The following is a 24,152-nucleotide window of genomic DNA, read 5'->3' as shown; positions in this document are numbered from 1 at the left end:
AATTTAACATATATTTAAAAGACGCAGTATTTCCGTAATATTTTCAAAAAATAAGTTGAAAAAATTTACTTTTGTGAAAATGTTGCTTTTTTGATTCCACCTCTGTGGGCAGGTAAATAATCAGATTTCCAAAAAATTTATATCAAATGAAAGAGAAACACCTAAAGTTTAAGTTAAAAATAAATTATTTTGATTTATTTATTTTTCAAAATGTTATGGTAGTTACAATGGTGATAGAATAAAAAAAAAACACATTATAGTAAAATTAATATCTTCTCATCGAAGCTAATAAATATTTGAATCTAGAATTTTTTTTAATTATTGTTGTTTAAACAAAATTTGTATTTTTAGTTTTCAAATCAAATTAAATGATATGCATTTATTTAAAAAACATTCAAATTATTTAAAAAGTAATCATCTAACCATCACCAAATATTCTTCTTATGTAGTTAATATGGTGCAAAAATTTGAAAACTAATAACGAAGGCCTTGATTTTTCAATTTATCACTTCAATTTATTTATGTTGTTGGTGAGTAATAGGTTAACGAAATTAATAGTCAATGGTTTGTCGCTGTTAATGATGAGTTAGGATGGCTTTAACTTGTCAAGGCCTTGGTTATAATTGTTAAAACGTTATGAAGATGGATTCAAGCCCTGTTATTAATTATATTTAAGCTAACATTGATTATAATCAAACATGCAATGTACACTCGTGTTTTTGTAATAGGTTAAATATTGGACAACGATCAATGAACCTAGGATGATATCTGAGGGTTATGGAGGAAGATATCCACATGCTCCTCAATTAGGTGAAAAATACAGTGGTATAGGAGACTACATGGTTATTCATAATCTGATACTAGCTCATGCTAAGGTGTATAGATTGTATGAAAAATATTATAAATCAGAACAAGATGGTAAGAAACTTTTAGTTTCGAGTTTATTAGAGGAACGATAAGGTTAAATTAGTATGTAGGAAGCAGCATTTATTAAGTACTTATACTTTGTTATGAAAAATTAAATCCCATTCGAACTGATTAGTTTTCATATCAATTTTATGAAAATTGATGACAGCACTAACATGACCTTACCTTTTAAGTGAGTCAACTCAGTTTGGAGTTAACTCTCTTCTCTGATTAAGTCCTAATCTTCAATTCCAAACTATAGTTAAGACATTTCTTTGTTTAAGGATGCTATTATAGTCCATAATAGTTTTAAAAAGTGTATAATATACAGTATAGAAATAATGTGTAATTAATAAGTAAAAATTCTTTTAAGAACAAGTTAAAAATCTACTGATGTATTTTCTTGTAAATTTAAAATTAAACTGAATTATTGGTTAATAAATAATTGATATGGAATAGATTAACTAGAATTATAAATTTTTTTCAGACACCCTGAAGACAAACTTCATGGAATGATGATTAAAATTAACTATGTAATGTAAACGATAATAATTGTACACGGTTTTAAAAGCTCCTTAATACTAAATAGGGATTGCCTGTTAATATGGGTGGTGCTGTTTATTTTGTAGCAAAAACAAACGACGGATAAACGAAAATAAGAGGGGTTTAGAAAATAGTTACACCTGTTTATGTATGTACACAATACGAATATATAGTTCACTTCTACAAATTTAACTCTTAAAAAATAAAGGGAAAAGGTGGGCTAACTTATATACTAAACATTATTAATCTTATTATACGATACAATAACAAAATGAAAATAAATTAATAACTTACCTGATGACTGCTTGAGAAGATCGGAGAGAGTGGCAAAGTAACTTATAATGAACGGAAAATAATAATGAACAAAAAAAAAAAAAATGACTGTACAGCTGCCGATTACTAGAGGCGCTTTGCGTGTGTACTGTGTACGTACAAAACAAACTATAACGCTCGTTGAGCAAGGGACGATAGCCGAACGTTGCGTAAAACGTTCGAACCGGTTATACACAAGCGCCTCAAGATGCGTGAGGATGGGTATCAACTATTGCTATACTCTACACAACAAAACTTTCATAAACAAAAAGTATTATTATACATCTGTATAACTTTAGAACAAATAAAGACGATCATTGGCTCCTTAAAAGTAGACCATTCAAAATTCATTAAACATATAAATCTCTTCTCAAATAAGAACCAAAACAATTTTATTTTGGTATTTGTATTGATAACAACAATTTTTTTTACTTTAGGTAAAATTTGCATTTGCTTAGACACATTATGGGGATTTCCAAATAATACAAATAGCGAAGAAGATAAAAAATCAGCTAAACTATTATTAGATTCTTATGTAATTATAAAGAATCAAGCTTGTTGAACTTAATATTTTATCTAACTTGATATTAATATATATGGTTTTTTTATAAGGTTGGACTGTTTGTTGAACCTTTGGCAACTGGCGAGATTCCAAAAACGTATATAGAATCAATTAAAGATACGAATAAAAAGAAAGGAATCAATGTTTGGCGAATTATTCAGTATACTGAAGAAGAAAAAGAACAAATAATTGGTGAATATATTTTTAATTTTTATTAATAGAATATATTTGTGTCTTAATTGTTAAATTTAATGTTGGTTTGTTGTTTCATAAGCAAAGGCATATTTCACAACCCCAACTGTGCTATGGATCTACTCTTTAGCACTGTTTTGTAAGGGCTAAGGGGAAATAACTGATTTGCATGACATGTATCATCGTGATCCTAAAATCAATGATATTTGATTATAGCTAGGGTTGTTAAATATCATACACTTAAAAAAAACCTGTTTTAAATATAAGTCAATTATTAAAAATTAATAAACATTTTAATAATTTATCGAGGGTTTTAAAAGTAATTTGAAATTTTAATCATTTTAATCATTTTAATTTTGTTTTTTTTTAATCTTCTTATTTGTTAATGAAAATTTGTCCATTTTTTGTATACTATTTGAATAATTTTTTTAACTAATGTAATTTAAAAAATGGTAGCACAGTGGGATCGAGGCACTGAGTGGACGAGGCATAGATAAGACAAGTATAGATGATATCTGACAGTGATTAAAATCACTATCATAAGAAACGCTTCGATTCAAATCTGTAGATAGTGTTTCATTTAGAGAAATTGGTGGATTATTCTAAAAGCAACATCAACTCTTATTTCTTTGATTGTATCCTAATTAGTAGTTCTTTGATTTTAAAATATAATATATGGATAAGTATTAATTATAGTTATTAAATTTAGTATGAAATTGTGAGGCCAGCTATGATGTATGGTTCATAGTGTTGGGCGGTTGATAAGAAAGTAGAGCAGAGAATAAGTGTTCCAGAGATGAGAATGCTTAGTTGGATGAGTGGAGTGACTAGAGAAGATAAAATAAGGAACAAGTATATAAGAATGAGTATAGGTGTAGTGTCAATTGTGGATAAGATGAGAGAAAATAGACTTAGATGATTTAGTATTGTTATGAGGAGAGAGAAATCGGAAGCTCGTAGAATAGTTATAGAAATGAATGTTGAAGGAAGAAGCGGTAGAGGAAGACAAAAAAGAGATGGAAGGATGTTATTGAATGCGATTTGAGGACAGCTGATGTGAGCGTAGAAGATATGGGGGGAGATCGTGTCAAGTGAAAGTTTAGAATAACGGTAGGTGATCCCAAGTAGTTGGGATTAAGGCAAGGAAAAGGAAGAAGATTACCAGAAATCCCGGTGGTATTTGAGATAATATGATTGTTGTTTGAAAATGTACAATTTAGNGATAATATGATTGTTGTTTGGGAATGTACAATTTAACGTTAAGTTGGTTTGAAACTATATAGTGTCAAATCAATTTCCTACTCTATCGGTTGTATATTAATATACACTACACTTTAATGATACAATAAATAAATAAACTCATGACATGATAAAAAGGAAGCGTAAAATGAAAAAAATGGAAAATAAATTTTAGTACTCATATTAAATGTAATGTAACTCGAAAAATATTTGTTTAAATGAAAAAGTATACGATAATTTTTTTGTTTAGAATTGTCTTTTAAACAACTTTTGTACGAAACTTTTTTTTGTAAGTTAAATATTTTTTGAGAAAATTAAAAAAGCTCATATATTTTAATTTTGCGAGGCTGTAAAAAAAAAAGCTCAATTCCAATTAATGAGGACTATTATTATGTCATTATACATATCTTAATTCAACTTTAAAAAAAAAAATTTGGTTGGGAATTATTTCTGCCATTTTTCCTTTGTTGACTGACCTAGATGTCAATTTTAAACTTGTAATTGAGCTAAAAGTTATGGTAATATATTCAATTTTTTTACTATAAACTTTCACAAATCTTTATCAAAAACTTTTCATCAACTTTAAAGAACCAAAAAAATAGGTTAAACAGGAAAATTTGGACTGATTATTTTTAACATATTAAAAATCAGATCAATAATAATTTGTAAACAAATTTTTTTTTCTTTTAATTATTATTTTATATGTAATTAGTAATAATATTAAAAATTAGAAGTGATAGAAAAATTCTAATTGCAGATTTGAAAACAACGCGAAAAGTTGATTTAGAAAAGGATATTTTTGCTTCTGATGAAAGTTCCTTGTAGCACAGTGCATTTTTTTATAGTAACAAACAGTTTTTATTGAAAATTATTATATCAAGCCCTTTAAATTTTTAAACATGTAAAAGTAAAGCAAAATATAACTTCTTTATTATTTTTATAATTTCTCCGTTTAAATTACAATATTAAATTAATGAATATCAATTTCATACTAAATTTAAAAACTATAATTAGCATTTATTCATATATTACATTTTAAAATCAAAGAACTACTAATCAGGATATAATTAAAGAAATAAGATTTAATGTTGCTTTTGAAATAATCCACCAATTTCCTACTTTAAAAAAAAAAAAATTTGGTTGGGAATATTTTCTGCTATTCGCCAAAATTACTCCTTCGTTAACTAGAATGAATCATTAAATAGCAAATTTTATGAGAATTAAAACAATGTTATTTTTAAGATTAATNCACAATTTCATACTAAATTTAAAAACTATAATTAGTATTTATTCATATATTACATTTTAAAATCAAAGAACTACTAATCAGGATATAATTAAAGAAATAAGAGTTAATGTTGCTTTTGAAATAATACACCAATTTCCTACTTTAAAAAAAAAAAAAATTTGGTTGGGAATATTTTCTGCTATTCGCCAAAATTACTCCTTCGTTAACTAGAATGAATCATTAAATAGCAAATTTTATGAGAATTAAAACAATGTTATTTTTAAGATTAATATGCAGTCAAGACATTTTATAATTACTATTTACAGTATATTTATCAGAAAAACTCATTATTTTTTTGCATTTTTATCGTATTAGAGCACTTAAATAGAAATCATAGTAATCATTTCTAAGTAATTTTTAGTATTTAAAAAGATTCTACAATTGAAATATCCAGAACTGAATTAATTTTAATGATTTACTTTAACTAAAAAAAAAAAAAAATTATTATTTTGAATCCCTCTTGTGGGCAGGTAAAGGGTTAGATTTATAAAAAAAAAACCAAATGATAGATAAAGACATGCATCTATATAAAAAAAAAATTGTACTGATAAGGTCATTTTTGATAAAGTATAACAGTTAACAAAGTTATAAGTTTTATACACTGTACTACAAGGAACTTTCATCAGAAACTAAAATATAATATTCTAAATCAACATTTCGCGATGTTTTCAAATGTCCAATTAGACTATGCCTATCACTTTTAAGTTTTAATATTATTAAAAAATAGTATTTACATATAAAAAAAAATAATTAAGAACGAAAAAAATTGTTTTAAATTAATACTGATTTTGATTATTAATATGTTAAAAATAAGGAAAATGACATATTTAACCTATTTTTTTAATAGTTTAAAGTTGATTGTTGTAAATGTTTAAAATAAAAAAAAAAAATTTATTTTACCATAACTTTTAGCTCAATTGGCAATTTTGACATTGACATCATCAAATAGAAAATTTTATGACAATTAAAAAAATTGTATCATTAAGATCAATGCAAAGAATAATGCAGCCAGAAAGTTTAACTTTCTATGCTATATTAATTTTTTATTTATATAATATTTATGAAAATCTGTACTCCCCTTGTCAGGTATTTTAAAATAAAATAAAATACAAAACCCAGAATTTTAATACAAAAATAACAAATTTTTGAATACAGTAATTATTTTTACCATGAAGACAAATCCAGAGGTCAATTTTTTTTTCAAATTAAAGTATATTACATAAGCTTTATTTTAAGATATATATAAAAGTGTCAGTATTTCCGGAATACTTTCAAAAATAAATTGAAAATGTCCTAGTAACAATACGCATGTTTAAAGTTTTGACCCCCCTTGTTAAAGGGGTATGATTCGATTTACAAAAGAGGGTGCCAGATGAGAGGGGTATATAAATATTTATTATAAAAAAATAATAATATTGATCCATACATTTTTCCAAAAGTTATATAAAATTAAATTAAATAATATAAAATATAAAATCGAGAATTTTTTCACGGAAATCGTACGTCTTTTCCTTAACTTTGATGTGCGTTTTCACCATGAAGACAAGTCCAGAGGTCAAATTTTTATTTTTCAAATTAAATTACATTACATTAGCTTTAAATTAAGGTATATATAAAAAGTTTCAGTCTTTCCGGAACAATTTCAAAAGTTAAGTTGAAAAAGTCAATTTTTTGTAAAAAAGTTACCATTTTGAAACCCTTCCTGTGGGCTGTTAAAGGGTTAAATGTTCATAAAAAGATGTAAAATGATAGATAAATATCTAAGGTATCTATAAAAAAAAAATTATATTGATTGGGTCATTTTTAAAAAAGTTATGGCAATTTTAAGTAAAAAAAATTTAAAAAATATCAAAAATTAGTGATTTTTAAATTTGTAATTTTTTGGGGGATTTCCCCCGTTTACGGGTAACGAGAGATTTTTTTTCAAATTTTGAGGGTAATGTCTTTGACTAGATACGATTTGTGATCTTTTGACATATTGTTCATCAAAATCGGTCCAGCGAGATCTGAGATTGAGCGTTCACAGACACAAAAAAAACACATAATAGTAAAATTAATACCTTCTCAGCTTCGCATCGAAGCTAAAATCGGTAACAGTGGGGTTGTAGCATAGTATGGACGTGGCATAGTTGGGACAAGTATAGATAATATCTGATAGTAATGTTAAATTTTTATAAATTAATGAATTATTTCAAAAGTAAAATTAACTTCTATTTCTTTATATATATATATCCTGATTACANATTATTTCAAAAGTAAAATTAACTTCTATTTCTTTATATATATATATATGCTGATTACAACTTTTATGATATTTAAGTGTAATATATGAATAAATATTTTTAAAATTATTTATTATTAAATATTTAATAAATTTGTTCAACTTCGACGGTCATTTTCACAAAAAAGATAAGTCGTCGGGACAAATTTTTTTTTTTATTTACAGTACGTATCATAAACTTTAATTCAACATATGTTAAGAAACCCAGTATTTTCGTAACATTTTAAAGTTAAGCTGAAAAAATTGACTTTTGTAAGAAAGTTGCTATTTTGAATCTTTCCGTGTGAGCAAGTAAACAGTTAGATTTTCAAAAACTTAATATGAAATGAAAGAGACATACCTAAGATTTCAATAAAAAAAAATTATTTTGATTTATTTATTTTTCAAAGAGTTATGGCAGTTTTAAGTAAAAAAAATTGAAAAAATGTCGAAAATTAGAGATTTTTAAGACTGTAATTGTTTTGAAGATATCCTCCATTTACGGGGAACGAGGGAAATTTTTAAAATTTTAGAAGGTAATGTCTTCTACTAGATATAATTTGTGATCTTCTGAGAATGGTTCGTTGAGAGCTGAGAAAAAGTGGTAACAGACAAAGAAAAAAAACGCATCATAGTAAAATTAATACCTTTTCATCTTCGCTTTGGAGCTAAAAAGTGTAGATTTTGAATACATTGTTTCAAAATTTATTGAAATTATATTTTTTGATTTTATAATATAATTTTAACTATCGTTAATTGGTATTTAGAATAGGACAGTAAAACATATGGTAACATCCAGAATTATTCAAAAAGTAAGGAAATAGGTCAATTGTTACATACAATGAAACAATAGAAACCCGTCTTCTTACTTACTGAACACTTATACCATATAACCTGTACATTTTAAATACTATAAGTCAAAGTAGTATAAATGTATCTTTTTAAAAAATCACTTTTTTAAAGTAACTTGTAAGTAAAAAATTACAATATTAATTTTATTAAATTACATATTTAAAGTAACTATCCTAAACAAAAATAGATTCAATATTCTTATATTGTAAAAATATTTTATTATAAAAATCACAATTAATATGAACAACTGGTATTGATGCACCTAAGTTTTTATGATTCCTTTTTTTATGGAAAGACAGATATTTACAATAATTATGACGGAATCATTTTTATAAGTTTTAAAAATAACTAAAAGTTAATCTTTACACTTTATTTTCAATTCTAAAAAAAAGCATATTTTCATATTTTTTTATATAAATATATTTTTTAAATATTTGGTAATATGCAATATTAGTGTACTTATAATATTTAAAGATAAATGCGTTGAAAATAAAAAATAATACGAATATTACAATAATTGTAACTGAAACTTTTTCTGGACAATATCAGGAAATCTGATGTCTTTTCATAATTCTTAAGTTAAAAAACATTTGAAATCCCTCGTTAGATTATTTTAATAAATACTCATTTTTAATCCGTTTGATTTGTGTAATATCTTTTCACAAAAATATTCGAGAGGTATTACCTTTGGGTTAAATTAATTTCAGGATCACTACGGTTTATTTTGTTTATTATTTATTTTTTACGTAGCGTAGTACAGCGGTTGTAAATAAATTTGTTACTGACACGTTTCAAAAATATGCTACAGTTACTACTAGGGTTCTTCATTGGGTGACTGTACGAGAGTTTTTATTAAACGGTAAAAATACAATGCCTTAAAATATAAATCAGTGAATTGATCACTCTGTATACGAAAACTTATTAACTGTTTGCATAATATTTAATTAACATATTTTTCTATATGGTCTTTTCAGGAAGTTATGATTTCATATCAATAAATTATTATCATTCATTACATGTTACCGCGATGACGGACAAGGATATATTTGATCCGAATAATGATTTAAAAACAATTGATCAAAGGTCAATTACACCTAGTTGGGACGAAAAAGAAGCTTTAGAAGATGTGAGATACAATAATTACTTTTTAAAATGTTTTTTACTAAATTAACAATTTTTTTTTAGACTGTAATGGGATATAGAAATGTATTATATTATTTAAATGATACTTTAGGAAAAATTTCTCACATAAGAGAACCCAAATTTTTCATTTCTGAAAATGGATTGGCTGATGATAGTGAAAACAATAAAAATAAAATTGAATATCATCAGGTAAATATCATAAAACATACCTTTTTTTTTTAAATCGTCTAGTCAAGGGAGGTATTACTTCCCCCGTTGTGGGCATCGTTTATTGATCGTATATATATTTATATATACAATACATAATCAATAATAAATAACTATTAGATATTAATAAAATAAATTATTATGCATAACATGTACAATATAATATTATATATTTATCGTCTTCTTCTATGGGCATTTGGCCGTCAACTTTCTTCTCGCTTCTGCGTAAGCCGGGCATTGACCACCGTCCGGGTAATGCGCCGAACCTCCGGGTTACCCCTCACAAAACACACAGTATAGTGGAGCCGTACAATTGCTTACGCGGTGATCAGCCACACCACATGACAATCAAAGGGATGATCTGTTAGGCCCATTGCATTCTCAAAGTGGCCATACTCATAACACCGGAAGCACCGCTCTATGCGAAACCGGAGTGTCACCCGGCAGCGCACCAGGCCAACAAGCACCCATCTGACTCGGTCTAAATGTAGTCCATAGGTTCGAGAGATTCAAGCGACAGCTATGAGGCTGCTACTGGATCTAGAGACCACTCCGACTACCACTCCGNGGTCTAAATGTAGTCCATAGGTTCGAGAGATTCAAGCGACAGCTATGAGGCTGCTACTGGATCTAGAGACCACTCCGACTACCTCTACGTTCTTCGCTCCCGGCATCCGCCGAAGCGCCTGGCTGACGTCTTCCATTGTGATCTCTTTGGCTTTGAGGGGACAACTTGCCTCACCCTTTGCCTAAGTGAAGGCAGAGGATTGGCTTTGGTTGTCGGCTTTACCTCTTCCTTCATCGGGTAGGGAGCTGCTAGTGACTGCTCCGCGTCTTCTTCTGTGACGCTACAATTGGACGGGGCCAAATCCCCTGTTGTATCGCAACCGATGTGGGGGTTATCGAGCTCACGTTGCTCTCCTCGTCTTCTCCACTTCTTCATCCTTTTCGGTCGTGCGTCTCACAGCCCTGTTTGGACGGATGTATTGATAGTACGCGGCTTCGGCGGTGTAGCCATAGACGCTTTTCCCGTGTGTTTTCATCCGCCATTATATGCCTGCATCTACACTTTGTCTCGTGATACTCAGATGTTTGATACTATTACAACAAGATCTCATATAGTCCACTCACAACTATCAACAACTTCATTTAATCAGTAGAGTTTTGTATTATTTTGTTTTAATTGAGTTTAACTATTTGTTTTATACCGCTTCGTTCACCCAACCCACTTCATCCGTTGACACAATATCGCCCATTGTGTCCTATGGCAATCTTTTGCTTAAAATCAAACTACCTGCGTTGGATGACAATATCACACAATGGCGGTCATTCAGAGATACATTTGATTCTCTTGTTAACAATAACAACACACTAAGTAAAATATAATGTTTTCATTACTTATTCTGGCGTGTGTTTGGTGCAGCACTCACAATTATTCGGTCTTTTCCGTTATCAGCCGCAAATTATGACATTGCTTAGGCTGAACTAACGGAGTGATTTGACAAGCAACCTTTATTTGCTACATCACACTTTGACAAGATATTTCGTTTTGGACGATGAATCAAGAATCTCTCTCTGTCTTAACGGCCTTCGTCAACGATTTCCAAGAGAACGTTGCTGCTAATGAGGCATTCGGTGTCGATGATTTATACGGCTTTCTATTGCTTTACATTCGCTCTAGCATGTTGGAGTGACTCCTCTCTTCTGCTTCAACAATAGTGATTTAAATAGGCTTAAGGTAATTCTAGTGTGGTGTACAACTAGCCATCCTACGTCTCGTACGAAATAAAGTTACTAAGTTTAATAGTATTTTTATAGTATTAAAATTAATTGTTAATATAATTTTTAAGACTTTTTTATTTATAAATTGAAAATATTTTTAGGCGATTCTTACCGAAACAAAAAAATTAATTGATGAAGGTATTAATATTCTTGGGTATAGCGTTTGGTCACTAATGGATTCTTTTGAGTGGGTCAGTCCAAGGTAAGCTAAATTAAGATAAATAAATAAAAAATAAAATATATTTTACTTCCTCTTTTTAAATAGTACTTTGAAGAATTACATTTATTTAAAAAAATTTTAAATAACACTTAGAAATATAAATTTTTTTATTGATGAGAACAATAGCATACCAAAAATTTTTCAATTTAAAATAACTTTAAAATTTTTTTTAATTACAAACTCGGTATTGATTTTTTACTAGTTATATTACCATATTAACGAAAAATAGGTTAATTTGTTGTTAAAAAATAAAAATAAATTGAATTTACATAAAATCTAAATATCTTAGTTAAGCTAAAAAGTTTAACTTAACTTTAATTTATTAATTCGTTCATTTCCAGTCTTGACAACAGTTCATTGTTAAATTTGAATTATTAAAATATACTTATGGTTTATTTTTTTAGTACAAGTAAGTTTGGAATGTACAAAGTTGATTTCAAAGATCCTCGTCGACCTCGCACAAAAAAACCATGTGTAAAGTATTTCCAATACGTTTTCCAAAATAAGGCTTTACCAGATAATTATCTGATTGCTTAAATACTTAGATTGTGTTTGTTCATTTTTTTAATGTAATTTAAAATTATTTTTGTTTCAATTTGGATAATAAATATTGTAAATCTAATAATTATAGTAATTCGTATAAAAAAAATATTAGTAGTACTACTTTGTATACATATTTTAGTTAATATATTATATTTTTTTTCTTAATATTTATTGTAAAATGTTAATTTAAATTACTATCTTTTTCCGTAATATCAAACTATATATAGTATATACTGATATACTACATATATAACTCGTAGTTTGATTTTCTATGAGACGCTTACAATGCAAGTGGTATATATAAAATTTAAAAATATTGATTTAAGTGAGCATTTGAACGATCAATTAAAAATTCTATGTAGAAAGAAAACAGATTAATATCATGAAAATATGAAATGTGGATAATCTTTTACATGGTATTATATAGAAATAAAAACTTTGGTTTCTCAAAATTAAAATGTCACTTATAACTTTTGCGCGTTATAGTGTAATATAATAAAATTATAATATAACAAGTCTTAATAGTACACAGGTACCAATCAGTTTGGATTGCAGTTTATTCATATATTTCCTATTTATGTTACTTTACAAAATATAAAAAAAACATATTATAGTATTCTTTTTTTTTGTGTATAATTATTGAAAATTATCCTCATACTTTTGTACATTTGTTTTTTAGTCAATCGGTTAAAACGAACAAGATATTAAGTAATTTTTATTCCTTAAAATTTATCTCTTATTTTTGTAAAAAATAACATGAACACGCATAAATTTTGATGACATACATTTATATAAATATCAGAATGTAATATTGCACACTAGATAGCGCTCTAAACCTTTTTAGTTCAACTAACTGTTGAGAAAGCCATATTTTTTTTTTAGTTAATCACACAGAAAGTTGTATGTAATCTTTATGGTAAACCAATAATTCAGCTTAAACCTATTACTTTTTTCTAATACTTTAATCCCAATTAAAAAAGTGATTGTAAATATTTTACAATATATCCCTCTTTCAGCTAATTTTTCTACCCTTATTTTAAATCAAATATTGCGAGTGATTATAATGGCCATAATCTTGCATGCATCTTGCCATCTTCTATTTANAAACAGATTAATATCATGAAAATATGAAATGTGGATAATCTTTTACATGGTATTATATAGAAATAAAAACTTTGGTTTCTCAAAATTAAAATGTCACTTATAACTTTTGCGCGTTATAGTGTAATATAATAAAATTATAATATAACAAGTCTTAATAGTACACAGGTACCAATCAGTTTGGATTGCAGTTTATTCATATATTTCCTATTTATGTTACTTTACAAAATATAAAAAAAACATATTATAGTATTCTTTTTTTTTGTGTATAATTATTGAAAATTATCCTCATACTTTTGTACATTTGTTTTTTAGTCAATCGGTTAAAACGAACAAGATATTAAGTAATTTTTATTCCTTAAAATTTATCTCTTATTTTTGTAAAAAATAACATGAACACGCATAAATTTTGATGACATACATTTATATAAATATCAGAATGTAATATTGCACACTAGATAGCGCTCTAAACCTTTTTAGATCAACTAACTGTTTAGAAAGCCATATTTTTTTTTTAGTTAATCACACAGAAAGTTGTTTGTAATCTTTATGGTAAACCAATAATTCAGCTTAAACCTATTATTTTTTCTAATACTTTAATCCCAATTAAAAAAGTGATTGTAAATATTTTACAATATATCCCTCTTTCAGCTAATTTTTCTACCCTTATTTTAAACCAAATATTGCGAGTGATTATAATGGCCATCATCTTACATGCATCTTGCCATCTTCTATTTTTGAAGGAATATTATTCATTAAATAACATAATTTTTTTTTTTTTGTTTTACAACCGTTAGGTTAGTTAATACCAACTAGATAGGTATATCCTGGAGAAATGTATGTGCAGTGGTTTCTCGTTGCCTTCTGCACTGGGAACATGGTGCTTTTTCGACATTGTAGAAGCGCATATATGATCACCCATCCGTTCACCTACGGCTGTAAGCGCGGCTTCACACTAGAGTTTTGTCAACAACTAGTGTGACCACCGCGCCACACCACAACATACAATAACCCAATATAACTAATGTATGCTTAATGCAGGTGTTTCTACCAGAGTTAACCGTTTACTTTTTACCAATACTCTACTGTTGAACTAATTATCTGTTCTCCAAATATTATACTGTCCTCTTATTGGTTTGTTTTGCGTAATCTTCATGGAAGTGTTCACTACCCTATTATAACATGTCTTTTCGTATAATTTATTCATTGTTCAGATAATGTTGATAAAAACTTATTTCCTACAATTCTAATAGTTTTTTGTTCAACTTAAACTCAGACGATTAAACTGATTTTTCTCATTTTTGATACGTGGTTCCAATCATATATACTATTGATAACTCTGTTGATATTTTACTGAAAGCTGCCAAACTCTTCATTCCATCTAAACGTTTTAAATCGTCTCCCCCTTGGTGTAACTCTTTCTGCACAATCGTAGTCAAAACCAGATCCTTTCACTTCCAAAAGTATAAATCTTCGGGTTATTTCTATGACTTTATGTCATTATGAAAAAAAATAAAAAAGGATTAAAACTTATAATCCTTTTTAAAGCTTTTATTTTAAAAGGATTAATGTATGCTCTTAATTACATCATTCCACATCCATCTTTGAGTTTTGGTTCATAGCCAAAAAAAAAAAACACCATCATCCGCCCCTCCTCAGCTACTAATGATGACTGATTTGATAACTTCTGCATTAAGTGGCTCCTCTATACGTTCCTCATCTCATTGAATTTAATTTAAATTTCGCAGCTCATGTGCAGCATAATAATAGTACCAACATCCTTACATCCCCTTTCAGAGGTGTGAACTTTTCCCAAATATCTCCTATAGAAAATCGGCTGTAAACGATTTAGATAGTGTTTTCCTTTAATATTTAAACACATACCTATTAAAGCATTTGATATACTTTTAACTATTTTAAATGATTTATGGCTTAATAACATCATCCCTAAATCCTGGAATCACATTAAGTTCATACCTTTTCCTAAAAGTGTATCAAATCCTGCATATCGTCCTATTGCTATTTCTCCATATATACGCAAATTAACTGAGTTTATTTTAAAAATACTTCTCAACTAGTTCCTTGAATCCAATTCTCTATTACCAAAAAACATGTTTGGCTTTCGACGTGATGTAAGCACTATGGAATGTTTATCTTCTTTAATTGGTCCTGTTTATGATTCGTTCTGTAACCATCTTTTTACTACATTTGCCTTTTTGATGTTCGTGGTGTTTTTGATTCTGTTCATATACCTTTGTTTATCTCACTAATTTTTTCCTATTATGTGTGTGTAAATTTATATTTTCTTTATTCAACTGTCGTCATCTTCATTTTAACTCTCCATTTGGTTCTGTCAGTCATCGAATCACTTATTGAAGATACCATCAAGGTAGTGGACATAACCCGATTCTATTTAATATTTACATTGCCCCCATAAGCAATGTCCTTTCATCATCGAATCACTCTTGTTTATTTTATGTCGATGACAAAATAAAATATTCTTCCTATAAATCACTTGAAATTGTTGCCTCCAACATTAATAAATGATCTCTAAACTCTCTTAATGTCTCTTTAGTTATTTGTTTTTTGAAAAAAGTAAAGTCATTGTTTTCAAAAAAAAATGCATCTTTTAAAACTCTTATATTTATCTTGATAATATTGGTTTATCGTACTCTGATTGTGTAACTTACTTTACATTTCGTTGATGCCACATATTAAACACCTTTATTTCATTTTATTACGTTGTTCTAACCTGTTATATACAATTATGGATACTTAATGGTTCCCACCCCTTGTTCATTCGTCTTGTACTTAAGTGTCCCTTTACTATCTTAAGTGGATTATGGATCATTTCTATATTCCTCTGCGTCCATCGTACATAATAATAAACTTAATTCCCTACTGACTTATTGTCTACGTACAATTTTAGGTGCAGTTATTTCCACTCCAGATGGAAGTTTGGAGGTGGAATGTTTTTTATCCCCCCCCCCCAAGATTGATCTCGATATCAATTATTTTTGCAAATTTCTCACTAAACAGTTATTTTATTTAGTCAACTCATTATTCCATTGTTTTTATCTTTATGCTCAATTTGGCGCTAATTCCTCAAGATTCTTCCTCTACTTGCTTCAGTTTCTTCGACTTAAACCTCGTATTTTAATTTTATTATCACTTCTTTTAATTGCTTGCCTATTTATGACGTGTTTCATTCCAGACACTAATTTATTGCCTACCTATTAATTTTAAGCATCAATTTCTTTTTTATCTAAAGCCATAATTAAAATATTTCTCAATTAATTTTTTCAATAATGTATTCAATGAGCATATATCCTCTAAATTTTTCAATTATTGTCTTATATTTACTGATGGTTCAGTCTGTTCAAATTCCACCGACTTCAATTTTTTTCCTAGTCTCAATATTAAGTTCTCAGATATTCTCCCTCCATAATCTTGTTCTTTTACTTATTGAGTGATATGTCATCTCATTGGTTTTTGAGTTTATTCAATTCTTCAATCTTTCTAATATATGAATAGTATCTGACTTATTGTCAGTTCTTTCTTTTCTTTCTACTAATCCGTTCAAAAAACATAGATTTTTCCTCATTATTAACATAAAAGCGTTAATTTATAATCTTTTCTTAGCTAATACTAATATTAAATTTGTATGGTGTCCAAGTCACGTATATAATTTTAGTAACGAGAAGGCTGATCATTTAGCCATACTTATTAATTTCATTATTCGTCCTCCAACCCTCAAGATTCCTTCACCCAACCTCCTTTTATTACTTCATAAGACTATATCTCAAGAATGGCAAGAATATTGGTCTTCTTCTCTCTCCCTCATAGCAGCCTGACAAAAATCAATTTCACCAACTATTTTATTCATGCAGCTGGTTTACCTAATAACCAACAATGTGTCTAATCTATTATATTATTAAGTTTTTTCATGTATATAGTCTTAACTTATTAATAACGGAATTGCACTATTCTTTAATTGTTAATTCCTATCATTAATTGTTAAGGTATATTAATACTTTGTATTGAAAGCTGTAAAAAAAAAAACTATTAATTTAACTAGTGAACTTTTAAATTTAAATAACGTATAAAATTTTAGTATACTACAAATACGTTTAAATGATATTTATCTAATATAAAAAAGTTGTTTAGAATTTACTAAACGCTAATTATATTATTTTAAGATGAACAATAAATACAGATATTCACACAAAAAGTGTATGTGGTTTATTAAATCATTTTACAAGTCATAACAACTAAATAAAAATGACTAATATAAACTCTTTATACATTTCTTAATTGAACATATAGAAATCAATGTTTCATTTAAATTTTACTTTAACATAATTTACTTTAGAACCCAATATATTTTGTGATTGATTACATTTTTGTGAGACAATATTTTTGAATTGTGTAGCACTCAATTGTATGTTAATGTTAATACAGAATAGATAAAATGTGTTTTTTCTTAATCAACCAACTTTTTATTGGTAAACCTTATTATTATTTTTTTGTAATAAATTCCTCAACTTGTTCAATAGAAAGTTGTAAGCTAATCTCATAAAAAACTAGCCTAACTTAACATAAACCTCAAGGCAAAACCGGAGCACCATGGANATTCAATAGAAAGTTGTAAGCTTATCTCATAAAAAACTAGCCTAACTTAACATAAACCTCAAGGCAAAACCGGAGCACCATGGATTCTGTACCCTATCTTAGGGCGTTCTAAAAGGTTCTATGATTAATAGTTTTGAATTAATATACTTATAATTAAAATGTATTCAATATTATAATTTAAAGTTGTATTTTATTAAAGTTTATAATAAAAAAAAAAAAAAAAATTTATTACTCATATATTAAATAGAATATTTTGGCCGGCCCAAGTAGTTGGGATTAAGGCGAGGAAGAAGAAGAAGATATTAAATAGAATATTTGATGAGAATTAAAAAAATGGTATTGTTAAGATTAATATGCAGTAGGGAAATTTTATAATTTCTATTGACAATAAATTTATCAGAAAAGCTTAATATTTTTTTTGCATTATTATTGTAATATATCACATAGATAGATATCATAGTTATCATTTATTATTAACTTATTATGTATAATAATATTCTACAATTGAAATATTCAGAACTTAATTAATTTTAATTAATTACATTAACTAAAAGAACCCAAAAATTAAGTAAAAAATTTACTCAATTGAGTGCATTATAAAATTTGATTACAATAGTAAAAAATTATTGTTAAATTCAAGTGAAACTAAAAATAATTTTTTAGAAATGATTTATATAGCAACATGTTACCAAAAAAAATTGGAATATTATAGACAAGTAGAAGCACACAGAAACAGAGTTAAAAAATTAATAAGTTACAAAGTACAATTATTTATTTTGTAGCTGAATACTACTATCATATTAAATCTACTACGACAACAAATACTTTAAAAATATTAGAAATAAATGATTTTAATTGTCTGTATGGAGAAAGGTGGTTAAGCAACTCTTTGTTTAATAAAAGGAATTTTTAAGGATAATATCTTCAATTAAATACGAATTGTAGTTATATGACGTATCGTTAAAAAAGTGAGGGCTGGGGAAATTAAACGCAGCCACAAAAGAAAAACACATAGTAAAATAATATTAACATGAATAAAAAATTTCTTCTCACGAGGAGAGAGTACAGTGATGAAGTTTTGAATCTAAATGAAATAAAAATCAAATAAGTTGGACATTTTTTTCTAATTCAAAAATAATTCATTTTAAAGTTACTTTTTTGACTTAACAAAAGCAAAAAAAATTTAAATAAGTTTAACTTTATATTTTATATCTATTAGATTTTTATAATATTTATGAAAATCAGTATACTCTCTTTGTAAAGTATATTAAAATGAATTAAAATACAATATCAAGAACTTTAACACAAAAATAGCTTATTTTTGAATAAGGTAGCCTTTTTCACTATAAAGACGATCTTTATCTCGAAATTTTTTTTTCGTTGTAAAGCATATTACATAAGTTTAAGATATAAATAAAAGTGTTAATATTTTCAGAAAATTTTCAAAAATTTAGTTGAATAAGTTTATCTTATGTGCAAAAATTGCTTTTTTGAATCACCCCATGGGCTATCCAAGTGTCAGATTTTAAAAAATTCATATAAAATGAAAGGAATATATCTAACGTTTCAATATAAAAAAAAATGATTTTCAATTGTTCATTTTTCAAAAAGTTATGGCAGTTTTAAGTATCAATATATTAACACGTTAAACGGTATAGTTGTGATAGGTCCCATACATAAAATACAAAACACAATCAACACTTCTATTCTGATTATAACATTATATTGTATGATTTCTTTCTCATGTCAATTTTGTATCGCTCTTTTTCTATCACTATTTTATATGATTATAATAATAAACTTATTAAAGAAATTTTATACAAATTAATGATCATAAGAGTTTGTATATTTTTTATCATTCCACAAGTAAAATTTGCACTACTAAAGGATCACATAATTCAGGTAAGATTATTCCAATTTAATGTGCATGTCATTACAAGCAATAACTGATCCTTAAACCACATTGCCCCGATAGAGTCTCGAAAAGCATTCACCACAAAGTTTAATACCACATATGATTTCTATTACACTTTTACTCTTTATTATTTTAAATTACGACAGTAATTTTTACATAAAAATGACATTTTTCGTTAAATTTGTTGGTCATATACTCATAGAAGACAAGGGGTCAGGACAATTTTTTTTTTTAACTTATAGTATTTATCATAACATATATGTTAAATTAAATTAAACATATATTTAAAACTCGTAGTATTTTCAAAACATTTTCAAAGTTAAGTTGAAAAAGTTATACTTTTTGCTCAAATTTTTATAGTTTTTAACCCCTCCCCTGCCTGTATAAAGGAAAATGATCCGATTTAAAAAAAAAGTATGACGGTAAAAGGAGTCTATATGAAGTATTTATAAAAAAAAAATGTATTGATGGATACACTTTTCAAAAAGTTATAGCAATTGAATATTGAAAATTTAAAATATGAAATCGAAAATTTTAATACCATAATTCGGTTTGGTGAGAGTTCTTAGCTCTGTTCTTAATTTGATTATGATTCCATTTCCGTTTTGTTTAGCCGTGCATATGTCAGACTTCTATTCATATTTGTTCATGGTTTCCTGAAATGATTCATAAATTTGAATAATGATACACCATGACATGAAATTTCGTTAATTAATGTTGGAGATGTGTTGTCCATGCAACTATAACCTGTCACGCCTTGTTTATCACTGATGTTCCTTGATAATACTGAATTTGTGGTGACATCGTAAACGAACCGGTGGGTTTCAGCCGATAATGTGTATATGTTATGGACGCATGTTGTGTATACAAAATTATAGAGTCGCTTATACAATACAAGTGTACAGTTACAACTTAACAATAAAGTTAAATTTAATTTTAATTTTAGTTACCTTTAACTAAATATAGAAAAATTTACATGAGTTAGCTTTTAACTTTTAAAATGTAATACTTTTAAAATTAACTTTAACAAATTAAAAAAGCGTTAACTTTCCAATCTTTAAAAACGTTAATGATAATATATTCATTGTAAAATTATTTAACAAAAATATTTTTTGTTAAATTTTTTAGAAGTAAAATTGAAAACTACGATTTATTGAATATTTCAACTTTGGCTGCCAAATTGATAAAAAAAAGTTTATAGGCTTGCAATATTGATAGTATTGACCTATTGATTTTTTTTGTTTCGTTAAATATAAAAAATGGCTGATTGCCAGTAAACTTCATGAAATTATTATCATTTTCTGTTGAATTCTCCAGCTTTTAAGGTCTCCCGATTATCTCCTTCCAAATGTACAGTGGTTTCGAAAGCTACGTTATGTGTATATATATACATACATAAATTGCATTCTATACATTTTAAACTTGCCATTGATGTAGCCGATCACATATCCCATATCATTCTAGTGTGGTTTTGCTGGTTGAATACTCACTGCTAGTCGATAAATAAACTTGTCACTTTTAGGTCTTCGTGTAGGTAATAATATAGTTATGGGAAAGCTAGAAATAAATTTTTATAAATTCACGAGAAAATACTTTTGTATGAAAGTGTCAATATATTACTTGGAATAGTTGTGGGATTTTGCGTCGATGTTGGGAACTCGATTTACGTCGTCTATCGCAAAATTTGTCTCAGTGCTTACAATTTATTGTTATTTTCTAATAAATGAACTTTAATTTTCTAAACTCAGTGGAATCTACCAAATGTTATTCATCAACGAACCCTTTATATTTCTGTATTCCTTTAGAGATAAAAACGTATTATTTTAAGACTACTACAAAAGCATCTCATTTAGTATTGTAAACAAAACTATACAAAAAAGCTACGGTAAATGCAGTATAATATCTAGAACTGATAATTATATTTTTAGTAAAGTTGAGCGGAATCCGGAAAACGTGAAAATTCTACGCTTTCAACAGATGGCGCAAAAAGCCGCCAACAAAGTGTGTTTTAACGTCCTAGGTCATCACTCAGTAACGTTTGTACGCCGGTACTAGTCGCGTGCCCTCGCCGTCGTTCGTGTCCCTTCCGCATTGGCGAGTTTGCACGTAAAATAGTTATAAATTAAAAAAAAATAGATCCCCTTTAATTTGATTTTAACAGGTCATTTTTCCATAAATCTCCAACAACATTCTCTCTCTCTTTCTCTGTAGATACTGGTGCTTAGAAATCAAAATTATGATAAATTTCACTTCATTTCTTTGAAAGTAAGTACCTATGTAAATAGTTTAGCTTATATAACAAATAAAATTTACATATGATTGTGTAACAAATTCTGTTATACCCCATTCTCACTTAATTATTTTCTTAAATTATCGCTTTTTTTGNATATAACAAATAAAATTTACATATGATTGTGTAACAAATTCTGTTATACCCCATTCTCACTTAATTATTTTCTTAAATTATCGGTTTTTCTGACATAGTCAGAAGTATAATATTTACCAAGTTTCTTCAGAAAGTGTCATCGTTGATTTGATAAAGTAAGATAATTATATTCAAACAAACATTTCTTGAATATCTTTAAAAAGCGAAAGTAATCGACGTAGGTGTCCGTAGGTGACTTTTAATACAAAATGGCAGAAAAATTGTTAGACGCATTTACGAGTAAGATAACAATTACTCAGGAATTTGGAATAGTTTATCTGGATTTCACAATAGAAAGCCCTTCTACTGTAATGTTTACATTACACTACTAGACTACTAAATGATTATAGTGACGTACTCTTTATAAGAAATACAAAGTAAATACAAATCATTAGAGGAGAAATTGATCGTTTTTATTTCAATCTCTTTTTTTTTTTATAAAAACTTTTTTTATTTACTAATGGTAACTAAGGTATGCTTTAATTTGTGATGGTAACAAAACCATTAATTTGAAGTAGTTTTATTTATCCATAGTTCCTCCTCAAAAAGTTATTTATTGTGGTTTATTTTCAGTATTAAATAATAATTGTATGCACAAGATGATTCTTTTAACGCCAAATGCTCTCGATTTATCTTAAAACAATAATTTTGGTATTTATTAATTAAATATGTTTCTTGATTTATCAGTTATGAATTATTTTTCTAATTCATTCTTTTATATATTATAAGAGTATAAAATTAATTATTTTAATTGGCATCATACAAATTTATCTAGCACATAAAATAAAAATTATCTAATTAAGAATATAACAAGTCTAAATTAACTTTTGACCCATTATTTTGATAGTTATTACCATTTTAAATTACAGATTGAAGGCGAGCGTAGGTATGATAATATTTATCATTAGACATTTTTCGGATGCATCTCTTTTCCCGTTTCCTCCCTATTTAAATTGAATAGACAATCATTATCATTTTTTTTTTTTTTGTAATAATAAATGTTTTAATGTTACCATATTAAAATATAGACATAAGATGAGGTATGAAGATGACAATATTTATCATTAAACAATTTTCAGATGCCACTTACTCGTTTGTTGATCTAGTTTGAATCTCACTTTTAATATTTTACCTGTGTCAAATTATAATATGATAGTTAAAACTAATTTCTTGTGTTATCATATTCATATTAATAATTATCTTTTTAATATAAAATATTATATTTTTCGAAAAATTCATACTATTTTTATGATTAATAAATCTATTTTATAAATAATGAACTTGAAATTCATTTTAATAACTATGAAGTTTATATTAGGACATATGTATAACCGGAAATCATATATAGTCAGCAAATTACTACTGACAAATCTAGTGGAAAACTATTGTATTATAATTACCAACGTCATAATCACCTAGCTGTTTTCCCGTTCGAATAGAACATAGAATAGGGCTCAACTATAATTAACTAAGTCCTTTAAAATTAACTTTACCCGTAATAGTTCTATTGTTTCTAATTCCGTGTGAAATAAAATAGAAATAATGCAACATTGAAATACGCTATTTAGTTTATTATAAAAATTAAATTATCTAAGGTTCTTTTACTAGACGGATGCCTTATCATAATCTTGTTACTACTATGTATTGACCATTGATTTTTATTGTTTTTTTTTTATTAACATTTTTAAAATTCTTATAATAATAATAATTAATTATTTAAATGGCAATACATTAAAGATTTAAATAACAAAACTAAAAATACTTTTAAAATGTTTTTTTATGAAATAATTAATTTTACGTTTTAAAGCAAATCAAAAATGAACGTTTAATAAATTAACTTTTGAATTAACAATCGAAGGAGAAAATTAACAAATAATGAGCACATAGTTTTCAAATTGCATTAATTTTTAAAAAGCTACTAGATATCAGGACGGATCACTATTTCAAAGTAACGGATATAGAATGATGGTTATTATAGTTAGGTGTTTAATTTTTAAATAACTTGTTCGCTTTAGTCTTAAAAAAACGGA

General features: G+C 27.0%; 2 protein-coding genes and 1 long non-coding RNA gene across 11 annotated transcripts in view; 2 read left to right on the top strand and 1 right to left on the bottom strand.

Moving 5' to 3' along the window:
* The window catches only part of LOC126902379 (myrosinase 1-like), a 21,072-nt gene extending 8,856 nt beyond the window's left edge, over window positions 1–12,216 (top strand). The window contains exons 5-11 of the mRNA XM_050679572.1: window positions 729–918; window positions 2,199–2,296; window positions 2,374–2,515; window positions 9,129–9,280; window positions 9,340–9,486; window positions 11,388–11,488; window positions 11,911–12,216. Coding sequence (XP_050535529.1) covers window positions 729–918; window positions 2,199–2,296; window positions 2,374–2,515; window positions 9,129–9,280; window positions 9,340–9,486; window positions 11,388–11,488; window positions 11,911–12,043 — 963 coding nt within the window. The 3' untranslated portion in view covers window positions 12,044–12,216. The remainder of the gene's footprint in view (window positions 1–728; window positions 919–2,198; window positions 2,297–2,373; window positions 2,516–9,128; window positions 9,281–9,339; window positions 9,487–11,387; window positions 11,489–11,910) is intronic.
* Window positions 12,217–20,873: 8,657 nt separating this feature from the next.
* Window positions 20,874–23,248, bottom strand: LOC126902378 (uncharacterized). Its single transcript, XR_007703202.1, has 4 exons — window positions 23,136–23,248; window positions 22,977–23,066; window positions 21,318–21,496; window positions 20,874–21,254 (listed from the first exon to the last, which is right to left on the bottom strand). It is a non-coding gene; the product is annotated as an uncharacterized LOC126902378 (long non-coding RNA).
* The window catches only part of LOC126902377 (octopamine receptor beta-3R-like), a 104,420-nt gene continuing 102,003 nt past the window's right edge, over window positions 21,736–24,152 (top strand). For 8 of the 9 annotated variants that reach the window (XM_050679559.1, XM_050679568.1, XM_050679560.1 and 5 more), the window contains exon 1: window positions 21,736–21,962. The gene's annotated coding sequence lies outside the window, so the exon portion shown is untranslated. Of the gene's footprint in view, window positions 21,963–22,219; window positions 22,239–24,152 lie in introns of those variants that run through there. The other variant, XM_050679566.1, reaches the window with a different exon arrangement.

Source organism: Daktulosphaira vitifoliae, unplaced genomic scaffold (assembly GCF_025091365.1).
Source record: "Daktulosphaira vitifoliae isolate Bord-2020 unplaced genomic scaffold, ASM2509136v1 Scaffold_3, whole genome shotgun sequence".
Taxonomy (NCBI): domain Eukaryota; kingdom Metazoa; phylum Arthropoda; class Insecta; order Hemiptera; family Phylloxeridae; genus Daktulosphaira; species Daktulosphaira vitifoliae.
The sequence above is the reverse complement of the archived record's forward strand: the minus strand, read 5'-3'. Positions and strand labels throughout refer to the sequence as shown.